The sequence below is a fragment of the Coccidioides immitis genome, assembly GCF_000149335.2.
Source record: "Coccidioides immitis RS genomic scaffold supercont3.2, whole genome shotgun sequence".
Taxonomy (NCBI): domain Eukaryota; kingdom Fungi; phylum Ascomycota; class Eurotiomycetes; order Onygenales; family Onygenaceae; genus Coccidioides; species Coccidioides immitis.
Genome location: NW_004504309.1, coordinates 2,264,084 through 2,286,424, shown reverse-complemented (window position 1 = coordinate 2,286,424; position 22,341 = coordinate 2,264,084). Strand labels below are relative to the sequence as shown.

Sequence of the window (22,341 nt, the reverse complement as noted above, 5' to 3'; positions counted from 1 at the left end):
TGATATTCTCATAAAGAAATTTGGCCACAGCTTCAGCTGTTGCCTTCTTCAATGCTCTAGCTTCCACCCATTCAGTGAAGTCACATCTTGCAACAACCAAATAATTTTGTCCTCAACAGAAAGGCATGTGTTTGATATTCACCCCAACTTTCTTTCAACAGGTAGGAGTCCAGGTAGGATGAAGCTCTTCACTTAATCTTTATGAATCTCTTTGTTGACATTGAGAACAGTGCTTCACATAAGCAGACACATCTTTATACATCCCTGACCACCAGTATCAAGCTTGTAAGGTAGAGTATGTTCCCTCTTGCCCTTTATGGCCAAATTTGTTGTGCATCATGTGTAAAATTTGTTTGTGTTGTTCTTTGTTGTCCATGACATGTCTTAGAGGCACACCAGATCCTGCTTGTCTAAATAGTTGATTGGCCTTCACCACATATTTAATTGCTTTCTTTTGGAATCTTGTGTACTCTTTTCCTTCCATGCCCAATGGTTTTGATAGGGTGGTTAGGTATCATGCAATTTTCTCTGATTCTTCTGAATATGTGGAGTCCAGTATCCTAAGGTCTTCACTATTGAGAGCTCGGCCAGCTAAAACTCTTATAGAATCCATAAAGGCAAACAGATCTTTGTCTTCTTCAGATTCAGGTTGTTCCCCAGTACCTAGTCCTTGGCAAGACAGTCTGTCAGCAGCTGTGTGTTTCATCCCAGGAACATGTTTAACAGTAAAGTCAAAGAGGTGTATCCAAGCTATCTAATTAGTAATTAAAGCTCCTGGAACATCTGTAGCAGTCCTATTAAGTTGGGTGACAAGAGTTTTTGCATTGATTTCCAAGGTAAAGGGTACTCCATAGATATGGTGTCAGAATTTCTTGAAGGCTTTCAAAACAGCTCTGCATTCTTGTTTGCCAGCATCATATGTTTTCTCTGAATCATTCCATACTCTGGATTCATATCATGCGGGATGTCAAGTCTCTTGTTGCTCCTGAATAATGTATTCTCCTCATTCTAATTCACTGGCATCAACAGCCACAGTAATAAGCAAAGGATCTTGTCCATAATTGATTGGAAGAACAATAGAGAATGAACATAACCTTTCCTTCAAAAGCATAAAGGTGTCATTTTGCTCTTCAGTCCATGACCATATAATGTTTTGTTGAAGCAGATAATGTAAAGGTTTGGTTATCCAACTGTAATGCTCTATGAGTATTTGGAAATATCCAGCAAGCTCTAGGAATTCTTGTAATTCTGTAATGCTTGTAGGAGTAGGCCAATTTGCAATTTTAGCCATCTTAGTTTCCTCAGGTTGTTGTCTGTTATAGTTGCAGATCCATCCAATGACATTGACTCCAGACATGCAGAATTGAGATTTGGTGCTGGAGATTCTAGCTCCAGAGATTTTGACAAGCCATAGAACATAGTTCAGGTTCTGCAGATGATCATAAACAAATCTTCTTATTTCTGGGAGGACTTCAGTTTCATCTTTGACATGCAATCCCTTTACTCCAAGGTCATCCATAAAGGCTTGAGCAATCTCTGGAAAAACTTCTTGTATAATCTTCATTATTCTGTGTTGGGCTTGAGCTGGCGAATTTGTTGCCCCTTGAACTAAAGTTGTATGGTGAAAGAGCTCAATAGGGGTTGCAATGGCTGTCATATTCCTGCTCTCTTTGGCTAATGGAAAATTATTGTATCCAGAGAACAAGTTGCATAGGCTAGCCATAACAAGTCTGCTGAAGTCTTCAGTGTATTTGTCAACATTAGGAGAAATAAAAGCATCTTGAATAGTAACTTTGTTGTACATATGTGCTGCATCAACTAAATGATATTTGCCTTTCTGTTTCTTTGTGACCAGAAAATAGGGGTTGGTATATGAATCATGGCAAGGCTCCAATGTTTTAGCTTCTAATCTGTCCTGAATGATTTTAATTAGCTTATCATGTAGAGCATGAGGAATTTGGTAAGTCTTAGTCTGCCAAGCTTCATGAGGCTCTGTCTTAATAACCTGCAGAGGCAAGCATTCAGAATGAACACCATATAGGTCTTTGAATGACTACACCAACACCCCTTCACATTTATAAAGGACTGATATGAAAAATTCCTTCTTCTGACTTGTTAGTTCAAATCCAATTTTGAGCTTCTCAATTCTCTCATTTGTTAGCTGTTCTCCAACAGGAAAAGGTGTGATTCTAGGCCTAATGTGGTTATCAAATTTACAATTAAATGCAATGTGTTTCTTCTCAGGGTAATACTTATCCAAACAAACATCCACCCAATTATCTAGGCCTTCTGGTTTGCTTCCATCAGATTTTCCAGGTGCTAACAGTCTTATCTTATCAGCTTTCCACTTATAAGCAGTGCACACTCTCCAGACTTCTGAAGAAGGTGGCCCAATGTCTCAGCCACTATTGAAAATGTCAACTTGATGTGATTTCTTTGTGACAAAATTGTGATTTTTGTTCAGAGATGTGTAAATTGATTGAGCACTTCATGGAATAGGTTTTCAAATTAAGCTGGAATTAATATCATGTGTGTAATGTTCACAGTGAGCCATAATGCTGTCTGGATTGGGAAGTGGAGGATGGAAAATCTGAACTCCCAATGCAAAATTATTCTTGTTCTCTGATTGGTTCATTTGATTCACCAGTGTGCTGGTCAATCTAATTAGGCTTAGTGTGCTTTTGGATTCACCATCACCAGAACTATGTTTCTCCTTATCACTGTAGTTATCAATGCTGATACTGCTGCCAACACTTCCAACTTCTCTATTCTTTTCAACCTCCTGACCTTCAACCTTCTCATCATTAATTCTTATACCCATCATCTTCATTGCATTTTCTTTATTCTCATCAGGCCTTGTATCCACAGGCACCTGTCTAATTAAATACCTGTTGAATTGTTTAAATGATCACTGTTCAATTTATCAGTTGCATACCTCATGTTGCTTGAGCTTGGCTTAAAGCCTTCAAAAACTAGATGATGTGTTCATTCCTCATTATAAATTTCACAGTTCACTTCTCTGTCATCTGAGGTGTTGCATCCCCAACAGGCAGCAAATTGCCAAGGTCTTCCAAGAATAAGTTGCTGATCCCCTCCCTCAAATATAAGGAAAGAGGTATGGGTAATAATGTCTCTGATCTGAACAGGCACTTTGTCACAAAATGCATAAAAAGAAGCAACTTCTCCTGTTTGAACAACCATGGTTACTCACAGCTTATTTTCCATCAGCAGATTCAACATTTCAGCATACTTCTGAGACAACAAATTGATTTCTGAACCAGTATCAATCAATGTCATTAATTCTTGTTGGTTTATAGTGACTGGCGCATATAACAAACACATTCCATATGCTGTTTTGGATTTTGGTACCATGGGCTTCAATGTAAGTCAACTGAAATTGATCTTTAGCTCAGGCTGAACCAGTTTGGAGACTCCAATCTTTGCATGGCTTTTGCTAGTACTGTTATTCCAACCTGATCTGAAGAACACTTGATGAAGCTTTGGTGATACATCTATAAGCTTCTTGACTGACACTTTGACCTTCCCATTGAGAATTCAACCCATTAATTCATTGGCATCTGTTGAATTGTGAATCTGAGAGGATAAATGATCTGTTGCAGAATATCTTGGTCTTTGTTTCTTCACAGTCTTGTTCTGAATTTCAGGCTTCTTCTGATTGATCAGTTCAACATCTTCCATGATATCATCATCAACACTAGCTTGATTATTCTGGTAGGTAATAAATTGTCCAGTATGCTGAGTATGGGGTGTTGCAATCTTAGCTTTTTGACTGTTCTTAGCTTCTCCAACAGTTTCAATATTGACTGATGTTCTTTCTTCCAGTGGTTTATATTTCTTATCTGAATCAGATTCTCCATCAGACATTAGGTATGCAAGTTGTCCTGCTTGGACCTTCACACTGGTTGAATTTGCTGGAGGTGTCTCTTCTTGCTGATTGGTCTCCTTTTTAGGGCTTGTCAACTCTGGAATTGCCCATTCATCCTCTCCCATAGACTGTACAATATACATGTTTGGTATTCCAGATTTAGGAGTGACAACTTGATAGTTTTGACCAGGGGAACCCATGCACAAGTTCCCTTCATCATCAATATGACAGAACCTGTTATTTGCATTGGATTGGTATTCATAACACTGAGATTGACAGTGTCCAGGTTTTCCACAGTAAAAGCATGAGGGATGTGTTGAAATTCCTCCAGTTTGAGCTTCTCCTCAGCCACTAGGACAATAGCTTGTCATTGGTGAACTGTTTCAAGCCACATAAGGATTGACTAATTGTGGTTGGGTGTTCTCTTGTACTGTTGCAGAATTAGTAGTCACATTTGTTGTATAATTTGGTATGGGTTTTGGAGGCCCTTCTCTCTGCAGCATATAGTACTGATTGGAATTCCCTTGTATCTGATTTGACTGTACTCTCATGGCCAATGCCAAATTTGTAAACTTGTTGGTCATCTTTTCAATTACAGCTTCAATATTGGTGCTCTCAGAGCTCTTGGCTTTGGATTTTGATTCAGATTCTTCAGTCTTCACAGAACTAGCTGTTTTCTTCAGAGCCTCAACTGTAGGGGGTTTGTTAGCTAATTGATATTGCTCACCAAGCTTCTTCATTTCCTTCTGCTTCATTTTATCTTCTTTAAAGACCTTCTTATTCCCTTCATACTGGTCAATCAAATCCATGGTCACTTGAACAACCTTCCTAAAATCAATAGGTGACATATTGTCTGAAAGATTGAGCTTTGCCTTGTTAATAACCTTATTCTGGAGCTTCTTGGGCAGCCCCTGAAGGAACCAAGACATCTTAGTGAATTCATCAAGCCTTCCATTGGCTTGTACTGTACTGGTGATAGTAGTGTATTCTTGAACATAGGTGTGAATGTTGCTATTCCAAGCATGTGGTTTCTTTGTAATTGCTTGAAGATAATTCTGACAGTGAATCTTGTAAGTAATGTCCTGATCATGAAATTCATGAATAATCTCTTTAGAGAATACTTCCCAATTACCTTTCTTGTAGTCTTCTAAGGTCTTCATCCATTCTCCAATCCATGTAACACAGTACCTAGCCAACCATTCAATAATGTTCTTAGGGTCAATTACCCCATGATCCTTGCACATTTGATAAAACCTTTCAATAAACAAGGTAGCATCTCTGCCATCAAACCAAGGTGCATTTGCCATGCCAGGGGAAGGCATAGGAATGTGGGAGTGAACCACAATTCTCCTGTCCTCACCTTGTGACATAGTCATGTATGATCCTGTAGTACCTTCAACCATAGTTGATTCTGATCCTGATTTCTTGATTTCTTGATCTTTGGTCATGTCACACAGTATGTTCTGTTGTTTCTCAATGATTCAATATCTTTCCAAAAAAACCTATTTATCAGGCAAGCTTTAGATAAGAGCCATTCAAATCTAAGCTCCCTAACCTTGTTCCTAAACAAAAACCTGATTAGTACTGTATTCCTAGTCCATAAGATCTTACCTTGAAATAGTGTATTGCTTCATGTGTCTCAGAATTTGTTTTTTTTCTTCCTTGGCAGCCACCAAATCACTGCATCATCATCTTCAGGTCTCAGCTTGGTCACCAAATGAAGCGGGGTACAATGGGATGCCTCGTCAAAGTAGGCGAGTTGGTTGAGATGGTGAGAGTGCAAGAAGGATGAAAAATCACAACATAGTAAGGATGGTAATGGCTGAGTAGTAAGAACAGAGAAGCATGCCTTAACAGATGCCTAAGCTCATAAGGAATAATAGTACTAAAGAGCCTGTACTAACACAGGCAGCTCTAATGAGGAACAGTGGCAAGCTTCATGAACAAGAGATCTTCATATTCTCTAACTAATAACCAAACTAGCAATAAAGAATGAGTGTGTGGAAAAGTACAAAGGTGCGCGAAGGTATTGAGCGAGATGCAGGGGCTATGGGTGGTTTATATAGCTCAGAGATAGTAGCTGGGGGGGTTTTGCACCTCGGACCGGAACAACCTTTGTCCTAATATGGTACCGGAATCCCCACTACAACAGGATGCAGCAAGTCTTTCAGATGCCTCTGATGCTCCATCCAACACTCTATTCAACACTCATTCTGAACCAGAAGACATCAGGGTGCAGGAGATTATACAAGAAGCAGTGGCAGCTCTACTCATGGAATCAGTTGATAACAATGAATCACAACAGTATGAAGAGCCCAAATCCAAACCCTGGTTACAGACTATGTTATATTCAGTGCATCCAGTTGGCAATGGAGATTCTGATTTTCATTCACAACTAGAGAATTCATTAAGCAACCAGCCAGCTGAGACCTACATCCCAACTATAATGAATGACCCATCAGAGGTTCTAGTCCATGCACATGTGGAGCCTGATGAAATGCTGGACCACTTCACACTCACTTTAGAATTATGGTGTGAAAAATCAGGAATATCTCACCAACACTATAAGGCACTGTAGGAAGTCTTACAGATTCCCAAAGATATCAGTGCACTGAGATCTCTATCATTGGGGCTGAGCACATTGAAGAAGAAATGCAGAGCTCAATTCTCTATGCTTCCTATCTGACAGGCATCCATACCAGCTGTTCCATTGAAAATGCCAACTCTTTCACCTGCCAAGAAGCAACTAATACAGACATCTCTCACATCTAATTTATTCTTTCAGGATTCTGTGGCTCTTTTGTCATTACTGGCAAGGTCTCCTGTATTTCACAAGAAGATACATATTAGTATGGCTGATCTAGTTGACAACTCAACTGAATTGTGACAATCATGGAGCTGGGGGAGCTCTATTAGATGTTTGTTGGGTGACTTTGCATGATATTCTGACAGAACACCAGTCTTTTCTTTCAATTTTATTTGTTTCAGGTGCAACAATGCTGCATGTAAGTGCACTTGAAATGAACAAGAAATCCATATTGGAAGAATTTAATTTGTGGATCAGGACCAGAGACTGGCCTGCACAAAACCCAGTAAAATTGTTCTTATTGTCCAGTACACTATTACTACTAACAGCTTTGATAAAAGAATCCATTTGCTAAGATCTCCACTTTGCCTGAATGAGCTGCTCTTACTGAAAGACCAGAAAACTCACATCATACATGAAGACAACATTCTAGCCTGACTGGATGTCCATCTTGACTACATCTTTAACAGATTAGGTAGCTACAAACTCTCAGAAATAAATAGGTTCTTTATACAGCAAGTGATGAATACAATTCACCACACATTATCTGTACAAGAGCTCTGACTTAGCACTCTGCTCCAGAGTGAACTGGAAATTGCAGCATACAGAAGAGATATGCTGATCAAGATACTCTGTCCAGGTGATGCTATCAAGAGAACTATATCTATTCCCTTCCTGCTGTTCATTGACAGATTCAGTCTATATTAAAACATGTACTGAAATATAACTGGCTTCTATATGATCTCTGCAGAACTTAATGATTCTGAAAGAAGATGATGAAACAATGTATATACAATTGCTCTCAGACCTTATACTACAAATTTTCCTGATGTTGTGGGGGCATTGGCTTCTGGTTTACAAGTAGTTGAAAGAGGATTTGATATTGTGGTAACTGGTGAAGAAACTGTCAGAGTCATTACTTCTTGTATTGCTTATCTTGATGACATGCTACAGCAAAATGACAATGCTGGAATTAAACACTTTACTGCAACAGTCTCCTGTTAGAGCTGTACTGTCTCTGATGCAGAGAGGTTTAATATGAATTTTGACTTGATGAAATACAGCTGATACCATTACCAGCTACTTAATTTGCAGGCCAAAATTGAGGTGAAGTAGACTGTTCACAAGTGAGAAGCACTGTGGAAGACCCATGAATTAGTCAAGAAAAGTCCCCCAGTTTTGAAGATCTGTCTAGTATTGAATCTAGTGACATTTTTCCCCTCTGACTCCTGTTATAGTGAATTTTCAGGCCTGTCCAAAATTGCACATACATTATTGATATCACATATATTAACACCTGAGAGGCAGAAGAAATACTGCCAAACTCTACAGAAATTTTCATTTCAGAAATACTGAGCCCAACTGCAGTCTTCAATTACTCATCTGAAGTTTTATCAAATCCAGAAACACATCTGAGCTTTAATTGTAATCCCAATTATACTCTGCTTTGCTCTAAAGTCTGACTGGATTCAGACTGTTGTTCAGCAGGCTCTCTATAACTTCTTTAGTGAACAGTTAATTGATTCCAACATTCCATGTTTGTTGCTTGCTAAAATCTTTGATGCTATTGCAAGAAGCAATTCACTATTGACTTCTCAGACATCTGTTGAGTACAATGAACTTAAAAGTATGGTTGCCAACACTCAAACTATACTTCAGAAAGTGATAGATGCTACTGTCATGGCTGCTGAAGCATCATGGTCAGCTAGCCAGGCAGTATGAATGCTGAGATCACAGCAAAATTCATCAGTATTCAATCAGATTGTGACACCTCTGACAGAGAACATTTTAATTAATACTGTCAGTATTGTCCTAAAAGCAGGTAAGATGTTACATGCTTTGAAACACCAACCAAACATGCATATTGGGGTGCACTATGCCAATCAGACAAAGAAGTATGCTGTACCAAATAACTACAATGTACTGATCAGGAAGAATAAACACTATAAATACAAAGCATTTGTGCAGCAAACCAACAAGCATGATGTTGAAAAGATTTTACTGATTCATGAGAGCTTCAAACACACTATATTCTTGATTCTTGATGGGGCTCTTATGGAATCAGAACTCTATATTAGCAGCCAGATGAAGCAACTTCATTGTGAATGTCCAATTCTCATGCAAGACCTCATGTAATCAGAACACAATGAGCAACAAGATGATGATGAGAATGCTAACAAAGCCAATAATTCATATGCTACTACCCTCTTCTATACCTTAATCAATGTCTACTGCTGACTACCAGCTAGCTGCAAAGTCATGGAATTGCTTGGTTTACAAAGCATATAGCTTTCCAAACTACTAATTATGCATTTCTTTTTGCAAAAGCTCTGACTTTCATATAGCAGTGATTGGGCATATCAACATATGCTTGGTGGAGGTTCAACCCCAATTCAATTATTTCAAAAGCTGACCTTTATATTCAATAAAGATGTGCATCACACTATATTGAAACTCAATAATCTGGTTGAGTATACTCATGTGTCAGGCACCAAGATCAGGCAAATAAGGTGCATATTCACCCACAACCAGGGCAGCTGCTGGAGGGTTTTTTTTGCCATGTTCTCTGCTTATGAAATTTGGCACAAGAGGGTACTGGATTTGCCAATTTTGCAGGTAAATCAGGATGAGATTCATATAATCAGTCTACCTGCAATCTGCAAACCAAGCCTTTACACAATACCTGTCAGCAAAGATTTCAAAAGGCTCAAACTAGATTCTGCTCTGCTAATTATCTTTCTCAACTGCACTTGGAGCATTTTCTTTTTATAGATGGATCAGGCAGTTTGATGTATGTAGTATTGCACATTAGTTGAAATCTCTTCAGTGTCTGCTGGAGTAACTATACTATAATGGTTTCTATACTATAATGGTTTCTATACTATAATGGTTTCTATACTATAATGGTTTCTATACTATAAACATTTATAAACCCAAAAAGGTATCTCAAATGTTCCTAGATATATTTGTTGATCAGGGGTTTGAACATTTCCTGATTTTTATGTTGAGGATTGGAAGCTATGTTTCCAAATTCAGAACATATATATTTTTAAACTTCCAAACAACTGTGGATTCAGATAAACATATATTCTGATGTAAATGTATTGGGACTAGTGGATCTACAGTTTACAAATCCTCCCCATTTCTGCTATGGGTTGTGCTCGGGAGCACATGACTTAGTGTGTCACAGAACATCTCGCGAGCGGCTCCCAGCCCTTGTGAGTGTTGTTCATCCATGTAAGGGGTTCGCGGGCGAATCCTTACAAATACCATGGATAGAAGGTTGCTAGAGATTTCATGCAACAATTTCAGTGTCCACCTCTCATAATCAGCATTTTTAGGAGTAGCAATTCTAATATAAGTAGGATGGCAGAGTATCAGAGAAACAATACTCATTACTCATACCTATCATTTTACTCTGTGAATCAGCTGTAGCCTCCCAACTAAATTACTTTGTTGGGCACCATTGTAACATTGTAAGTTGGAAAACAACTTTTTTTTCTCAGCTAAAAATATGGGTCTTGTGAATAACAGGCAAACCATTTGAAGTTTTCTTCAGACAATTCATATAGGGGCATCAAGCAATCATCAGCTGTCTCGATGCGTGTGGTATGGCAGTAGAGGCTATAGATGATTGGTCTCTGCCCCTATACCTTGTCATCAGCTGAACAATTGTTATATCTCTCCCTGTGATCGCCTCATCCAGTGGTGTCCATCCATTATCCATTCTTGCATCAGTATTTGCACCCTTATCCAGCAGTTGCTGAACAATTTCCATGTTGCCCTCCTTAGCTGCTTCATGAAGTGGTGTCCATCCACTATTCATCTTTGCACTAAGATCAGCACCATTATCAAGCAGTTGTTGTACAATTTTCTTGCTTTTTCTCTTAACTGCTTCATGTAATGGTGTCCATCTGTTATCAAAGTTTGCATTCACCTCAGCATCCTTTTCAATCAGCAGTTGAACAATATCAATCTTCTTTTTCTTCACTGCTTCATGTAAAGGTGTCCATCCACTATCTGTTCTTGCATTTTTATTGGCATCATTATCCAGCAGTTGCCGAACAATTTCCATGCTCCCCCCATTAGCTGCTTCATGTAGTGGTGTCCATCCATTATCTGTCCTTGCATTTTCTTTAGCATCATTATTCAGCAGCTGCTGAACAATTTCCATGCTGCCCTTCTTAGCTGCTTCATGAAGTGGTGTCCATCCATTATCCATTCTTGCATCAATATTCGCACCATTATCCAGCAGTTGCTGAACAATTTCCATGTTGCCCTCCTTAGCTGCTTCATGAAGTGGTGTCCATCCACTATTCATTCTTGCACTAAGATCAGCACCATTATCAAGCAGTTGTTGTACAATTTCCTTGCTTTTTCTCTTAACTGCTTCATGTAATGGTGTCCATCTGTTATCAAAGTTTGCATTAACATCAGCACTTTTGTCAATCAGCAGTTGAACAATATCAATATCTTTTTTTTTCACTGCTTCATGTAAAGGTGTCCGTCCATTATATGTCCTATCATTCATTCTTGCATCAACAATGGCACCTTCTTCTAGCAGCTGCTGCACAATTTGCTTGACCCCTCCTTTTGCTGCTTCATGCAGTGGTGTCCATCCATTATTCATTCTTGTATTGATACTGGTATGATCAGTATCCAGCAAATGCTGTATAATTTTCCAGTTTTTTCCCTTAACTGCTGCATGAAACACCGCCCACCCATTTTCCATCCTGGTCTTGGCATTTGCCCCAGACATCAGCAGCCGATGCACATCAGCAAAGTCCCCTTTGTTGACCGCATCGAAAAGCTGTATTGCTTTTTCAGCCTCTTCAATAATTGGTGTGACTGAGCGCTTATAAGTTAAGTTTACTGCATCTTCAGGAGCAGTTTGTTGCACACTGGGGGATGAGCCATAATTATCTCTAGCAGTGTCTTTGTTCAACTTTCTGCGCAATTCCGGAAGAGGCTCCAGAATTTTTTGAAGGTAACCAGCCATATCCGAATAATTTTGTCCATAGATCAAACTCCTTAGTGGCCTGTAGTCGGAGATGTCCCCTTTTTTAACCAATGTGAAGTGTTTTTCAGGGATATTCTTCTGATATTCCCTGACCCAGTTTAGAAGAGGTCCAAAATTTGGATCATTAAGGCCAGCCCCGCAGCCGACGAAGAGAACCGTGTCGAACATCAAGAACTTTTCAAGCATATACTTTACTTCAGAATTCACAACGCGAATGTAGTCGGTGGTGTTTAAGATGACATCTTGTGGCCGGTCATAGCTTCCATGTAAATGGAAGATGCCATCTAAGTGACCACTTTTAAATCTGCTGATGTCATTGGGATTGTCAGAGGGAGAGATCGATCGGAGTTTTTCGCCATGATTGTCCAAAATATGGTCGTAATTTGTAGTGAGGAGTACAGCCCCCTCTTTATGCAAATCTTTCAGCACATCCAATATCGCGTGCTGATGAACTTTCAAGCCCGAGAAAATATTTGTCAGCCATGAGGCTAGCTCATTGTAATCAGTCATTAGACCCTTCAAAATATTTATCGCATCCATTGAACTGCCAGCAGAGTTGATTTCCAGTAAAGCATTTGCGCTTGTGATTCTGTCCTTGTCTGGGCCAGTAATTAAGGGCAATTCGGACAAGTATCTGAGCCCATGTCTAATCAATCCACTCCAAGTCAATTTTTCCAAGTGTTCTCCGGAGTTTTCTTGAGTGGCATTGAGTGTAACCCCTGCACCTGTGACAATAACGAGTTTATGATTCAAGAGTGCTTCGGTTATGGGCTGAATGCTCCCAGCCTGCGTCTTCTCACTGTTACGTTCTCGAGTCGCCATTTCGTCAATCTTCATTGATGTTTGCTGCATTGCTTGATGGTCCTGCTTGGTTTATCCCCATTTATTCTAAATCTTACGCAGAAATCCTTCTCTTTAGTAGGAAATTCTTAACTAGAGAGATGGATGATGTCATCATGGTGTTACTTCTTTGAATAGCAGGACTTTTTTGGTGATTCTTGAGTTCTTAACTGCTACTATGTAGGTCATAAGTAGCTCTGGACTCTCAAGTTGAAATAAAAACACTTCCGAGTAACTTAGCAGTTGGTGAGATTAGCCTATCTTTTACCTTTGGCGTGGCCAAAACCAGCAGATATTAGGGTTTAGGTTTGGCCTAAACAATAGGAGTGATATCACCTTTCTGTGAGAATCATACTTCGCAGATCAGTGTGGCAATGGATCTCTAGTAGGAATTGTATGTGGAAAGAAATACATGAAGGTAAAGTCTTATATTCTTCTAGCAACTGTGTATGACGGTAGACAAGATTGCCACTGGCCTTTATTAAGAGGTTCGCGCAGTGGCTCTCTTTTAACGTAATCCACCACCGAGCGAAACAACCCACCGAGCGAAACAGCAAAATCTTCCACCTACTAATTTCTCGAAGGGGTAATAAACACTTTCCATATATAGCATGCAAGCTGAAGCAGTGTGCTCTTTATCTGGATCTTGTCTAATGACTTCTTTAATTTATCTATTATACAGATATTCTTCCAGTTATATTTCTTTTCTAAATTATTATTAACTTGAGTCTTTAGCGAAAGATCAATCTGTTGCTCTGTCTCTGAGCTAATAAGATTCTTCTTGCTTATTATTGAGAAGTAGACACCACATGTGTCTGAGAGAAAGTTATTCTGGAATTAGAGCTACCAGTCAAGAACAGTACTTTGTACTGAAAGATCAGGAAACTTGATTCATTCACTGTTACTGCTGGATTTCAGAATATATTAACAGATAGCATTCACTCTGGTGCTCCAATTCTTTTCTTCAAAATATTTGATGAAGAAGCTCTTTATGTCTTGAAAGATACACTTATAAGTCTCTTCAAATATTCTCTCTTTTATCAGCAGACATGTCTGCTCAGGTCCTTTCTGTAATGATGATGTGAATCTTACTGGTGTAGCATCAAACAAGAAGGGAATGCTTGACAGGGGGGTTTCATGAGAGACAGTGTTGATAAGATCAAGGACTGCTTTCCAGATATCTGTATCAGGTGCTTTCTCAAGGATGAGTCGGACAAGTGGGCGATAATGATTGTAGTTGAAGTTAGCTTCAACGTGCCGAAATAAGCCAGCCAATTTGGACGCCACGCTTTGGTCACTTGTTTTCAAGTGAAGATTGAATGCTGCATCCTGCCCTTGTAAAATATAAAGCAACTTTAGAACACCCATTCGACAATCTTCATTTCCTGGCCCGCCAGGCCTGTACGCTTGCTCGGCGTGCTGAAGGCGACCCAATATTGGCTGAAGGAAATTATATTCAATTGGATACTTCTTGACAGTCTCGTCAAGGGAGGAGTTCGCCATGTTGACTATAAAATGCTTGGATATAAATTAATCGCTCATAGTTCAGAACACAAAAAAATATTAAAGATGCCGCAAAAGATAGGTTATATATTCTGTGGGAAACGAGAGAATAGAGTGGGCGGCGTTAGTTAACTGCCAAAGGAAGGATCCCCTCAACTTTACGGAGTACAGGATGGAAACAAAAGACCTCGCTCTATATCGCTCTGTAGGACTTACTAGCCTAGCATGGTTAGCGCGGAGTTGGCCTAATAAGTCGACTAACTGGTTGTGGTTAGGCTGGCCTCGGAAATACAGAATACGCCTTTAATTAACTTGGTGCCTATCATGCTCCACAATAGCTTCAAGTACAGGTTCATACCGCACAAAGAGTAGAAGTCGGCAGCCTAACTGCGAGCCCTAAGTCCTGGCTTCTTCCCTAAAGCCATAGCTACTGATATCAGGACATAAGCTTAGAAATGAGTTGGCTACTTATTGAATAGGCTGTTCAAATTGGACTAAGTATGGGTTACTCCGTACTCGGCTCCTCAGGTAGCTACTATGATACTCTGGGATGGTGGGGGTAGCAACTAGATGACCATCATAGTACGGAGTAGCCACGGTCCATACAGAGTAGAGAGTACGGAGTACTCTGTAGATAATACATAGTGTGAAATTCATAACTCTATCATTTTGATTATTTGACCTGCTCCATATCGCAAAAATATTGATCAATATTGAAGTCTTAAGCCCTACTATTTCCTCAACATAAAGCCTGCTCAGCCGGATTGGCATAAAATCTAAAACTAGTAGTTGAGATACAACCAATATGCTACACCTCGCACGTAGGCAAGAAAGACAAGTTGAATAAACAAAAAGTCAAGGAGTGAAGACCCAGTCACCACATAGGGTTGTTAGTGCAGAACACCACTAATTAGCCCGCCTAACCAGACTCCTGGAGCGCAATCATTTATTCCGCATCGCGACATCAGCGTCGCGCATTATGGGATAACCACCCAAACTCCCAAGAGATGCGACCCTGAACACCGACACCGTAGCATCAAAGTTAATTATATGGCAACTGATCAATCAAACCCGCCGAAATCACCTCCATCGGCAAAACCATCCTGGTACCCGTCCCCATGGTCTTTATCCAACGCATTGGCCAACAGTGCACCACCCAATAATCCACCGCCCAGACCCAAAGCCGCAGCACCTGCCATTCCCATCCCGCTGCCACCACGCCCGCCAGCCATCCTGCCAGGTTGCATGCCAGGCTGTCCATAGGGATTTTGGTACGGTGAGTATGGAGGTGCGTGATAACCCCCTGCACCTTGGGGCGGGTAGCCACCGTATGGCTGTTGTTGAGGTGCGTAACCATACTGTGGTTGCTGCTGTGCTGGGGTAGGGTAGTAGCTTGGCTGCTGCGGCCGGGATGAAGATGGTGCATGCTGCCTGGCTTTGTCCAGTAATTTTCCGAAGAAGCCTCCTTTTGCACGAGTCTGCAGCTGGCTTGGCAATGTTGATGAAGCCGCGGCGATGGTGCTATAGTTAGCAGAGGGATTCGAAGCCCTTGAGTTTGGTTCTGTGTTGTTCGCCTCAAGGACGCAATCATATCCTTGTTGCCTGGCTCGCTCATTTTCTTCTTCTTGAAGCTGTGCGGCAAGCCTTGCATCCTCATCAATCATCTTTTTTGGATCCGGTGACTTTACCGGGCCTTTTGTATCTGGCACGACAGGCGATCCCGGAAGCATTGTGCTCGAATTATCGGAAATTTGGGATTTGTACGGATTGTTCGAACCAAGCGCTGATTGCGTTGCGTGTGGTCCTATCTTCTGATCTGGACCAGAACCAACCGCGCCCACCGCCGAAGGTGGACCTGAAGCTTCATATGATGGTGGAGGAGAAGATGGACTGGTAGGAGGGTGGGAAGGATGTGGAGCAAGGGCCTCCGTCGGCGGAGGATTCCATTGGGAAATCCCGGTGCTCAAATCAACATAATACCTAAATATATTGACAATATTAGAAAAAGCTGCCACAAACATAAATACAAACAGTAATAGCTCAGGTGCTTACCATTCTTTATACCCATCATGGTACTCTGCCTTCCAGCCCTCAGGAACGCGGGGCGGAGGAGGACCAGATGGAGGAGCAAACGACATCAGCAGAGGTAGCTACTTTGTTAGAAAAACAGCCAAAAATGAAATTTAGTAGGAAGCCTTGTATCTGTAATTTTCTATACTAGGCGCCTTTGGAGATGACTTTATATAACAGACAGGTGATGATGATGATGATAACAATGAAGACGAGATGCGATGCACAGATCGAGCTGAGGGCCGAGGATGTGACGTTATGTAAGTGTTCATTGCGCCGCGCTTGCTCAGCCACTGTCCGATTCGTGGCGCGCCGCCTTCAGTCGTGGTCACGTGTAATTGCTTGGCGGTTGTTCTGGCCGGGCTAGACGCGAAAGGGGGGAGCCGGCAACAGCCATAGCATGGCCCTCGCAGCAACATTTCAGCGGAATGGGAAACGTGGAAGCTCCCGACGACGTAGGGAAGTATCATGTGTTTGCCGAAAATAGTGTATCATCGGCTCCAATGTCGCACTGCATAACTATCAAGCAGAAACCCAACTCTGGAGAGTAACAATGTTCCATCTCTTGTCATCTTCTCCTTACAGTCGACTGACCACTGTCACCTTCTCTCGCGCTAGCACTGGCTGCTTTGGCCGCCTCTATTGGCCCAGGACTTGTTCCTGCCATCCATCCTGCAAGGTCAAAGTTAGAAGCAGGTGCCTTTCTTGACCCGCTCCCAGGTAGTACACCGGCAGCGCGTTGTCTCTCCCACTCTTCGCGCGTCTCAGGATCCACTAAGACGGGACAAAATTATTAGCACTCCCCAAACCCTCAACTGCAACGAGTTCTTCTACGAAGAAGAATAATGAAGAGCAAAACCTACTGTTCTCGACAAGATAAGGCATTCCAACTGTAATCGCCAGAGCCACCACAGCGAGAAGAATCATTGGATTCTTGAACAAGCTGAGCGGAGAGACTAAACCCCAATCGCTCTTATGTTAGCGGATAGGTTTCCTCGATGTAGAACCGAACAATGGAGGCTGGTAACCTACACTTTGGCCGTTCCTCGTAGAACTCCCGTTTGCCTAACACTTTGGCTTCCACGTGAACCGGGCCCGATCCCGTCCCTACAGCCTTTTCCGCTCCCTTGTTATCCCATGAATTTCCCCGGTACGTCTCCCACACTCCAATCACGTTCCCATCAGCTCCAACATCGACGCGGTAAGGTGCAAATATATAATCGCGGCAGTGGATGTCCAGGAGATATGAGGTCACGTCCCCTGAAGGCGAAGAGGATTCAGAGTCTGGTCGAAGTTCACGGAAGGTAAAGGACGAAGACCGGGATAACGGCGCTTTCAGTAACGTCTGTTTGGGCGCGAGGGTGGTTAGAGTCGCGTGGGTTGACGCTGGGAGCGCATTTGGATTCGGGAGGAGGTTTGATGACGGAATTGAGATCGTAAGGCTGAACGCCGTGGAAATGGGAAGGACGAGTGAAGAGAGCGCTAGAATATAGGAATAGAGATTTGAAGGACGCATGATTATGACTTCGCATAGGGAATGCAGCTTCCCCTGTTCCAATGCACGCCTTTGCTTTTGCAGCCCTTCGGAGTGGCAGTTAGGGCCACTCGACTGGGAGAGATATTAGCTGCTTATGTAATCGGCGTGCCCCTTGCTTTCTGTTGGAAGCAACGGTAGGAAGAGAAATTCAGGATAAGTTGAGCTTATTGTGATGATCAAATGAGTGTGCTGTTGTCCAGACTTTTTTGTCGGAGGGAGGGTTGCACAGCTGATATGCTGGTACACTCCAATTACACCACATTCACATTATCGAGTGAACTTTTGCATTTATATTCAACAACCGGCATTTGTATCCCAACTCCAGTGTGAATAAAATGATGAACCACACTTGAAGACAAAACAAAAGAAGTAGCGGTATCCTTAAATATATATGTTTCATGGGTGCAAAGCAAATATCCAACATGCTTTGCAAGAAAGAAAGAAAAAAAAAAAAAGGAAATTGCCAACATCGAGATATACTATATACACAAGGTGAAGGTACAGAAGCAAAAAATGTAATAAAAACAGATGTCCTACAATTTGGATCGAAGGACATCGTTCTCGTTAACTCCATTGCCGGGGGCCGTAGCATAGAGCTCATCCAGGACATCTCTAAAGGCCTTGACGGCTTGAGGACGCTTGAGTTTTAACCTGAAAAGATGTTAGCCCGATAAATCAAATCATTCACAGGACAAGAGAAAAATACGTACGTGGGGGTCAACAGGCCATTATCAATCGAGAATGGCTCATGGAACAGTGCCAAATTCTTCACTCTTTCGAATCCTGCGAGTTTATATTTCTTGCCTGCACGGTCGAGATCTCTCCTCACTGCGTCGACGACCTTTGGATCTTTGCTAGCTTCACGAAGAGCGTCCAAGTCCGTAGGAGAGAAGGTTTTCTTCAAAACCTTGCCCGCAAAAGAGGCAAAAATATCGGGTTGAATGCCGAAAATAGCAACAAGATGTGTCTGAATACCGTCACCATGAACAAAGGCTTGTCCAAGGTACGGGCACGCGCTCTGATAGATACCTTCAATGCGCTCAGGGGACACATATTCTCCCTGAGCGAGCTTGAGAAGGTTCTTACGGCGGTCGATGATAGTGAAGCGGCCGAGCTCGTCAACCATGCACACATCACCAGTTCGGAACCATCCGTCCTCTGTCATCGCCTTCTCGGTTTCTTCGGGATTCTTATAGTATTCTCTAAAGATTGAGTTACCACGAAGAAGCAACTCGCCACGTGGATATGGCTTGTCATCAACGGAATAATCCATATCTGGAAGCGACATCAAGCAAGCTTCAACAACGGGGGAGACACCTCCGCAGTGACCCGCAGACAAATCATTTGGCGACTGGCACAACGCAACCGCAAAACTTTCAGTCAATCCGTAACCCTGGACGATAGTAGTCGCGAAAGCAAGACGCAAAAACTGGTGGAGTGAGCTATCGAGCGGCGCAGAACCTGATACCATATATCTCATACGGTCAAAGCCAAGTCCGGCGGCAACCTTCTTGCTCCAGATCCTATCGTACAGAGCATGCTTCACAGTTGCATTCTCTGGTTTTACTCCAACCAGATTTGCAGTTTTCGCGGAAACGACATGGCGGGATAAGGCCCCCTTGAATCCAGGCTGTTCCACTGTAGCTGCACGAATAGCGCCACCAAAGCGGCCATATAGACGCGGGACAGATGCGAGAGCGGTAGGTCTCAGTAGCTTAAAGTCATCGACAAGCTCCAAGATGTTACCATGGAAGTAGCCGATCCTACCACCAGCCCAAAGCATCGTTTGCTCAACCATTCTTCCGTAAATGTGGGCTAGGGGAAGATACGAGCATGCAACGTCATCAGGGGACTGCAATACAGTTGCCAAAGACGTGGTCGCAGCCGCAACTGCGTTTGCATGGGTGAGAACAACACCCTTTGGCGTACCGGTGGTGCCGGAAGTGTAGTTAATAGTAATAATATCATCAGGCGAAGGCGGGTTGTAGGGGCGATTGAGAGAAGCCCCGAGCTTCTCAACTTCATCCAGGGTATAAATTGTTACGCCGACCTCAGCAGCAATAGGTGCAAGAATGTCGCGTTTTGAATGGCCTGCCTGGTCGTTCGAATCTAATGGGTCGAGACAGACGATCATTTTCAAACACGCGAGTTTGGGTTTCAGCCTAAGCAACGTTGGAAGATGCGGAAGCGAAGCGACAACACAGGCCAATTCGGCATTCTTGACAATAAATTCGGTGGCTTCAGGGCCCAGGGTCTCATAGAGTGAAACCGAGAATAGCGATTGCGACATACAAGCCAAGTCTGTTCAAGTTAGTCTCACAGGTTTGGAGCTTTCGTGGCTACCAGCCAAATAGTTGCACTCACCAACGAGTTGCCACTCAGGCCTATTCTGGCACCAAAGGCCAACACCGAAGGTCCGGTCATGGATACCGATCTGGCGGTGTAATTCAATCAATCCAACACCAATAGCGGCACGTCGTGTCTGAACTGTTCCATAATCCATCCACACATAGGGACCAAAGTTCTTTTTAACGGGATCCCATGGACGCCAACCTAAACACGGTTTTTTGGGCTGACGAATGGCTGGAAACAGAAGTTAGCCAAATCCGCGGGACTCTGGTTTGTTTGCATCATGGAATACGGTCAGTGCGTACCGGTGCTTTCGAACATGTCATGGCCGGTACGGACCTAAAGAGGTACGTTCAATTAGCGTTCATTCATAAAACAGCCATTATTATCCATGCTACTTTGCGCGATCCCCGGTAGCCTTGCCCGACAAAACGAACGATTCAAGGTATTTCAGCCTTGCCCCGTCTGACGTACCTTCGGGTCGAGAGTCTTCATCAATTCGCCATTTCCGATCTTCCAATGTCTGTAAACCTGTGAACGACCTGGCTGTTCGGAACCAGGAATGGGGACGGAGTCCGGAGTGCCCTTGGGCCCCGGTTTGGCGAATTCAATCGCCCGGGTCTTAAACGGCGGGTCGGAAGATGAAAACATTGTTGGAAGTTTCTATGTAATGGTCACGTTAAATCGGTCGGCTTTGATTCTTATGAGCAGACAGGTTAGAGACAGCTGGCCATTATATGATGGAGCTCGAAATGGAAATGGTCGGGGAGAAGCGGATCGAATGGAAAGTCGGAGTTACACACCTATTACCTGTCTATTAGATGTAAAAACCTCCGGGGTCGTCGATTCCCGCTTCTTCCCCGATAATTAAGTATCCCGCTCACCGGGCAAATGTTCTAATAAAAGAAAAGAAAAAAGTGAATAGGATAGCGTCGGGCGCAGTGCAGCCGAAAGGAATGTCCGATAGGCGAACAACGCAAGAAAGCCCTGTAGGGAAGACGAAAGTGTGGGTTAAGTTTTCTGGACAAGACCAAACATATGAATATCGGGGAGATTATTTACAGAGAAGGAAAAGGAGGCGGAGAGGGGGGTTGACAAAAAAGAAGAAAATATGGAGCGCCAGGCTGCTCGACATGTGGTGAGCGTGATGCTCGGTTCAGCTTTCATCGCAACTGGTCGGTGCCGGTTGGATAGGGTTTAGCGCCAGGGCGACAAAGCCACCCGAGCAAACAGCGACGCCTGTCGATAGGCGCCATTTTTGTACCTTTTCCGCGAGCTTCTGTGAAAAGATACCTTCTGGTACTGGGTGTTGCTGGCTGCCTGGCATGTGATGCCAGTCTAAAATGCATGCTGCTAATACCTTTTTTTCGCTGATTAATCCGATTTACAACATCCTGATTGGTCCGTTCGGAAACCCGAAACCAACGACCTTCATAGGACTTTGTGCCTCGGTTCGTCCGGCGCCGCCACTACATGCGCGAGAAGGGCACGCCAGGTGAACAATACACTGGCATACATACCTAGCTAGTTATGGAGTGTCTGCTGGATACCTACTGAATGACAGACATCCTCGGCAGAACTCCTTACCTTATGGGCACTTATCGCGGCTTTCTCCCGAAAAAAGAAGTCGAAGAATAACCCAGTAGCCATGTCCCTCGAACGCAATGATTGGTGCCCGGAACGAAGCATCTGTCTGTCCACACGCTGTAGCAGCATCTTTTTCCCCTGCACACTTCGGAAATACCACAGAAGATACCCGCTATTCCCAACCTTGAAAGACGGATACGAAGTCTGGTGTTATAGTATCATTCAGGCATTTCCCATCCATTGAGACGCTTCTCAATTGTGCAAACTTTGGAAAGACGCCCCCATCATGCATCTTGATAATTGCCTGGGCCTTCATGGAAAAATTTTCCGGTGCATTTATTGAGGGCCGAAAAAGAGACATGGAAGCACTTTCGAGAAATATTCCAACGCAAAAAGGGATATATGCGCGGTCACTGGAAGGGTTATAGACCATTAAATCTGGAGGGATGAGGCAGAGAGGAAGCTCCATGTCCCATGAAATCCGCCTGTGGCACTCGATCGGTTAACAGTTATGCCGCCGCAACCATGCCACAGTACGCTCTCAGCCCATCGTGACTTCAGGCGGAAGGAACCTGGAAGACAAAACTTCTTTGCTTCTAACCCAAGGCTTATACAGTGGGCTCTACCACAGCAGTTTTCCATCAAGACTTGTGGCAGCCGAACAATAATGTAGACAGATCCAATGCCCATATTGCCCTTTAATGGATGTATCTGGTGCATTTTGATATTGTTTAGGGGAGAGA

The 22,341-nt window shown here is 42.8% G+C and overlaps 6 protein-coding genes across 6 annotated transcripts; all 6 read right to left on the bottom strand.

The window, feature by feature from the left end:
* Window positions 1–10,269: 10,269 nt before the first annotated feature.
* Window positions 10,270–12,534, bottom strand: CIMG_13045 (ankyrin repeat-containing SOCS box protein 8; the record flags this gene model as incomplete). Its single annotated transcript, XM_001242410.2, has 1 exon — window positions 10,270–12,534. The coding sequence occupies one exon, from the start codon at window positions 12,532–12,534 to the stop codon at window positions 10,270–10,272; it is 2,265 nt and encodes a 754-aa protein (XP_001242411.2).
* A 942-nt stretch (window positions 12,535–13,476) lies between these two features.
* CIMG_13044 (uncharacterized protein) lies at window positions 13,477–14,055 on the bottom strand (the record flags this gene model as incomplete). The annotated part of the gene is made up of 2 exons (XM_001242409.2): window positions 13,477–13,620; window positions 13,645–14,055. The coding sequence occupies 2 exons, from the start codon at window positions 14,053–14,055 to the stop codon at window positions 13,477–13,479; spliced, it is 555 nt and encodes a 184-aa protein (XP_001242410.2).
* Window positions 14,056–14,703: 648 nt separating this feature from the next.
* Window positions 14,704–16,339, bottom strand: CIMG_11725 (long-chain acyl-CoA synthetase). Its single transcript, XM_004445292.1, has 2 exons — window positions 16,108–16,339; window positions 14,704–16,035 (listed from the first exon to the last, which is right to left on the bottom strand). Exons 1-2 carry the CDS (start codon window positions 16,191–16,193, stop codon window positions 15,117–15,119), a joined length of 1,005 nt encoding a protein of 334 aa, XP_004445349.1. The 5' UTR covers window positions 16,194–16,339; the 3' UTR covers window positions 14,704–15,116.
* CIMG_13043 (long-chain acyl-CoA synthetase) lies at window positions 16,233–17,705 on the bottom strand. The gene is made up of 3 exons (XM_004445291.1): window positions 17,158–17,705; window positions 16,989–17,081; window positions 16,233–16,899 (listed from the first exon to the last, which is right to left on the bottom strand). Exons 1-3 carry the CDS (start codon window positions 17,639–17,641, stop codon window positions 16,694–16,696), a joined length of 783 nt encoding a protein of 260 aa, XP_004445348.1. The 5' UTR covers window positions 17,642–17,705; the 3' UTR covers window positions 16,233–16,693.
* A 303-nt stretch (window positions 17,706–18,008) lies between these two features.
* Window positions 18,009–21,107, bottom strand: CIMG_11724 (AMP-binding enzyme). Its single transcript, XM_012358659.1, has 6 exons — window positions 20,815–21,107; window positions 20,486–20,711; window positions 20,317–20,350; window positions 20,027–20,245; window positions 18,373–19,963; window positions 18,009–18,313 (listed from the first exon to the last, which is right to left on the bottom strand). The coding sequence occupies exons 2-6, from the start codon at window positions 20,660–20,662 to the stop codon at window positions 18,196–18,198; spliced, it is 2,139 nt and encodes a 712-aa protein (XP_012214082.1). The 5' UTR covers window positions 20,663–20,711; window positions 20,815–21,107; the 3' UTR covers window positions 18,009–18,195.
* A 60-nt stretch (window positions 21,108–21,167) lies between these two features.
* On the bottom strand, window positions 21,168–22,318 carry CIMG_06304 (uncharacterized protein; the record flags this gene model as incomplete). Its single annotated transcript, XM_012358610.1, has 5 exons — window positions 21,168–21,349; window positions 21,438–21,480; window positions 21,599–21,770; window positions 21,865–22,083; window positions 22,200–22,318. The coding sequence occupies 5 exons, from the start codon at window positions 22,316–22,318 to the stop codon at window positions 21,168–21,170; spliced, it is 735 nt and encodes a 244-aa protein (XP_012214033.1).
* Between the last annotated feature and the right edge of the window lie 23 nt (window positions 22,319–22,341).

Coding starts and splice junctions, on each gene's coding strand:
- CIMG_11725 (XM_004445292.1), bottom strand. CDS start 16,193: ATGTCGTTTGCTCCTCCATCTGGTCCTCCTCCGCCCCGCGTTCCTGAG. Junction 16,036..16,107: donor CATGATGGGTATAAAGAATG/GTAAGCACCTGA, acceptor CAATATATTTAG/GTATTATGTTGATTTGAGCA.
- CIMG_13043 (XM_004445291.1), bottom strand. CDS start 17,641: ATGCGTCCTTCAAATCTCTATTCCTATATTCTAGCGCTCTCTTCACTC. Junction 17,082..17,157: donor CTACGAGGAACGGCCAAAGT/GTAGGTTACCAG, acceptor ATTGGGGTTTAG/TCTCTCCGCTCAGCTTGTTC. Junction 16,900..16,988: donor GCCTTATCTTGTCGAGAACA/GTAGGTTTTGCT, acceptor GTCCCGTCTTAG/TGGATCCTGAGACGCGCGAA.
- CIMG_11724 (XM_012358659.1), bottom strand. CDS start 20,662: ATGTTTTCATCTTCCGACCCGCCGTTTAAGACCCGGGCGATTGAATTC. Junction 20,246..20,316: donor TGACATGTTCGAAAGCACCG/GTACGCACTGAC, acceptor TTCTGTTTCCAG/CCATTCGTCAGCCCAAAAAA. Junction 18,314..18,372: donor AATGGCCTGTTGACCCCCAC/GTACGTATTTTT, acceptor ACATCTTTTCAG/GTTAAAACTCAAGCGTCCTC.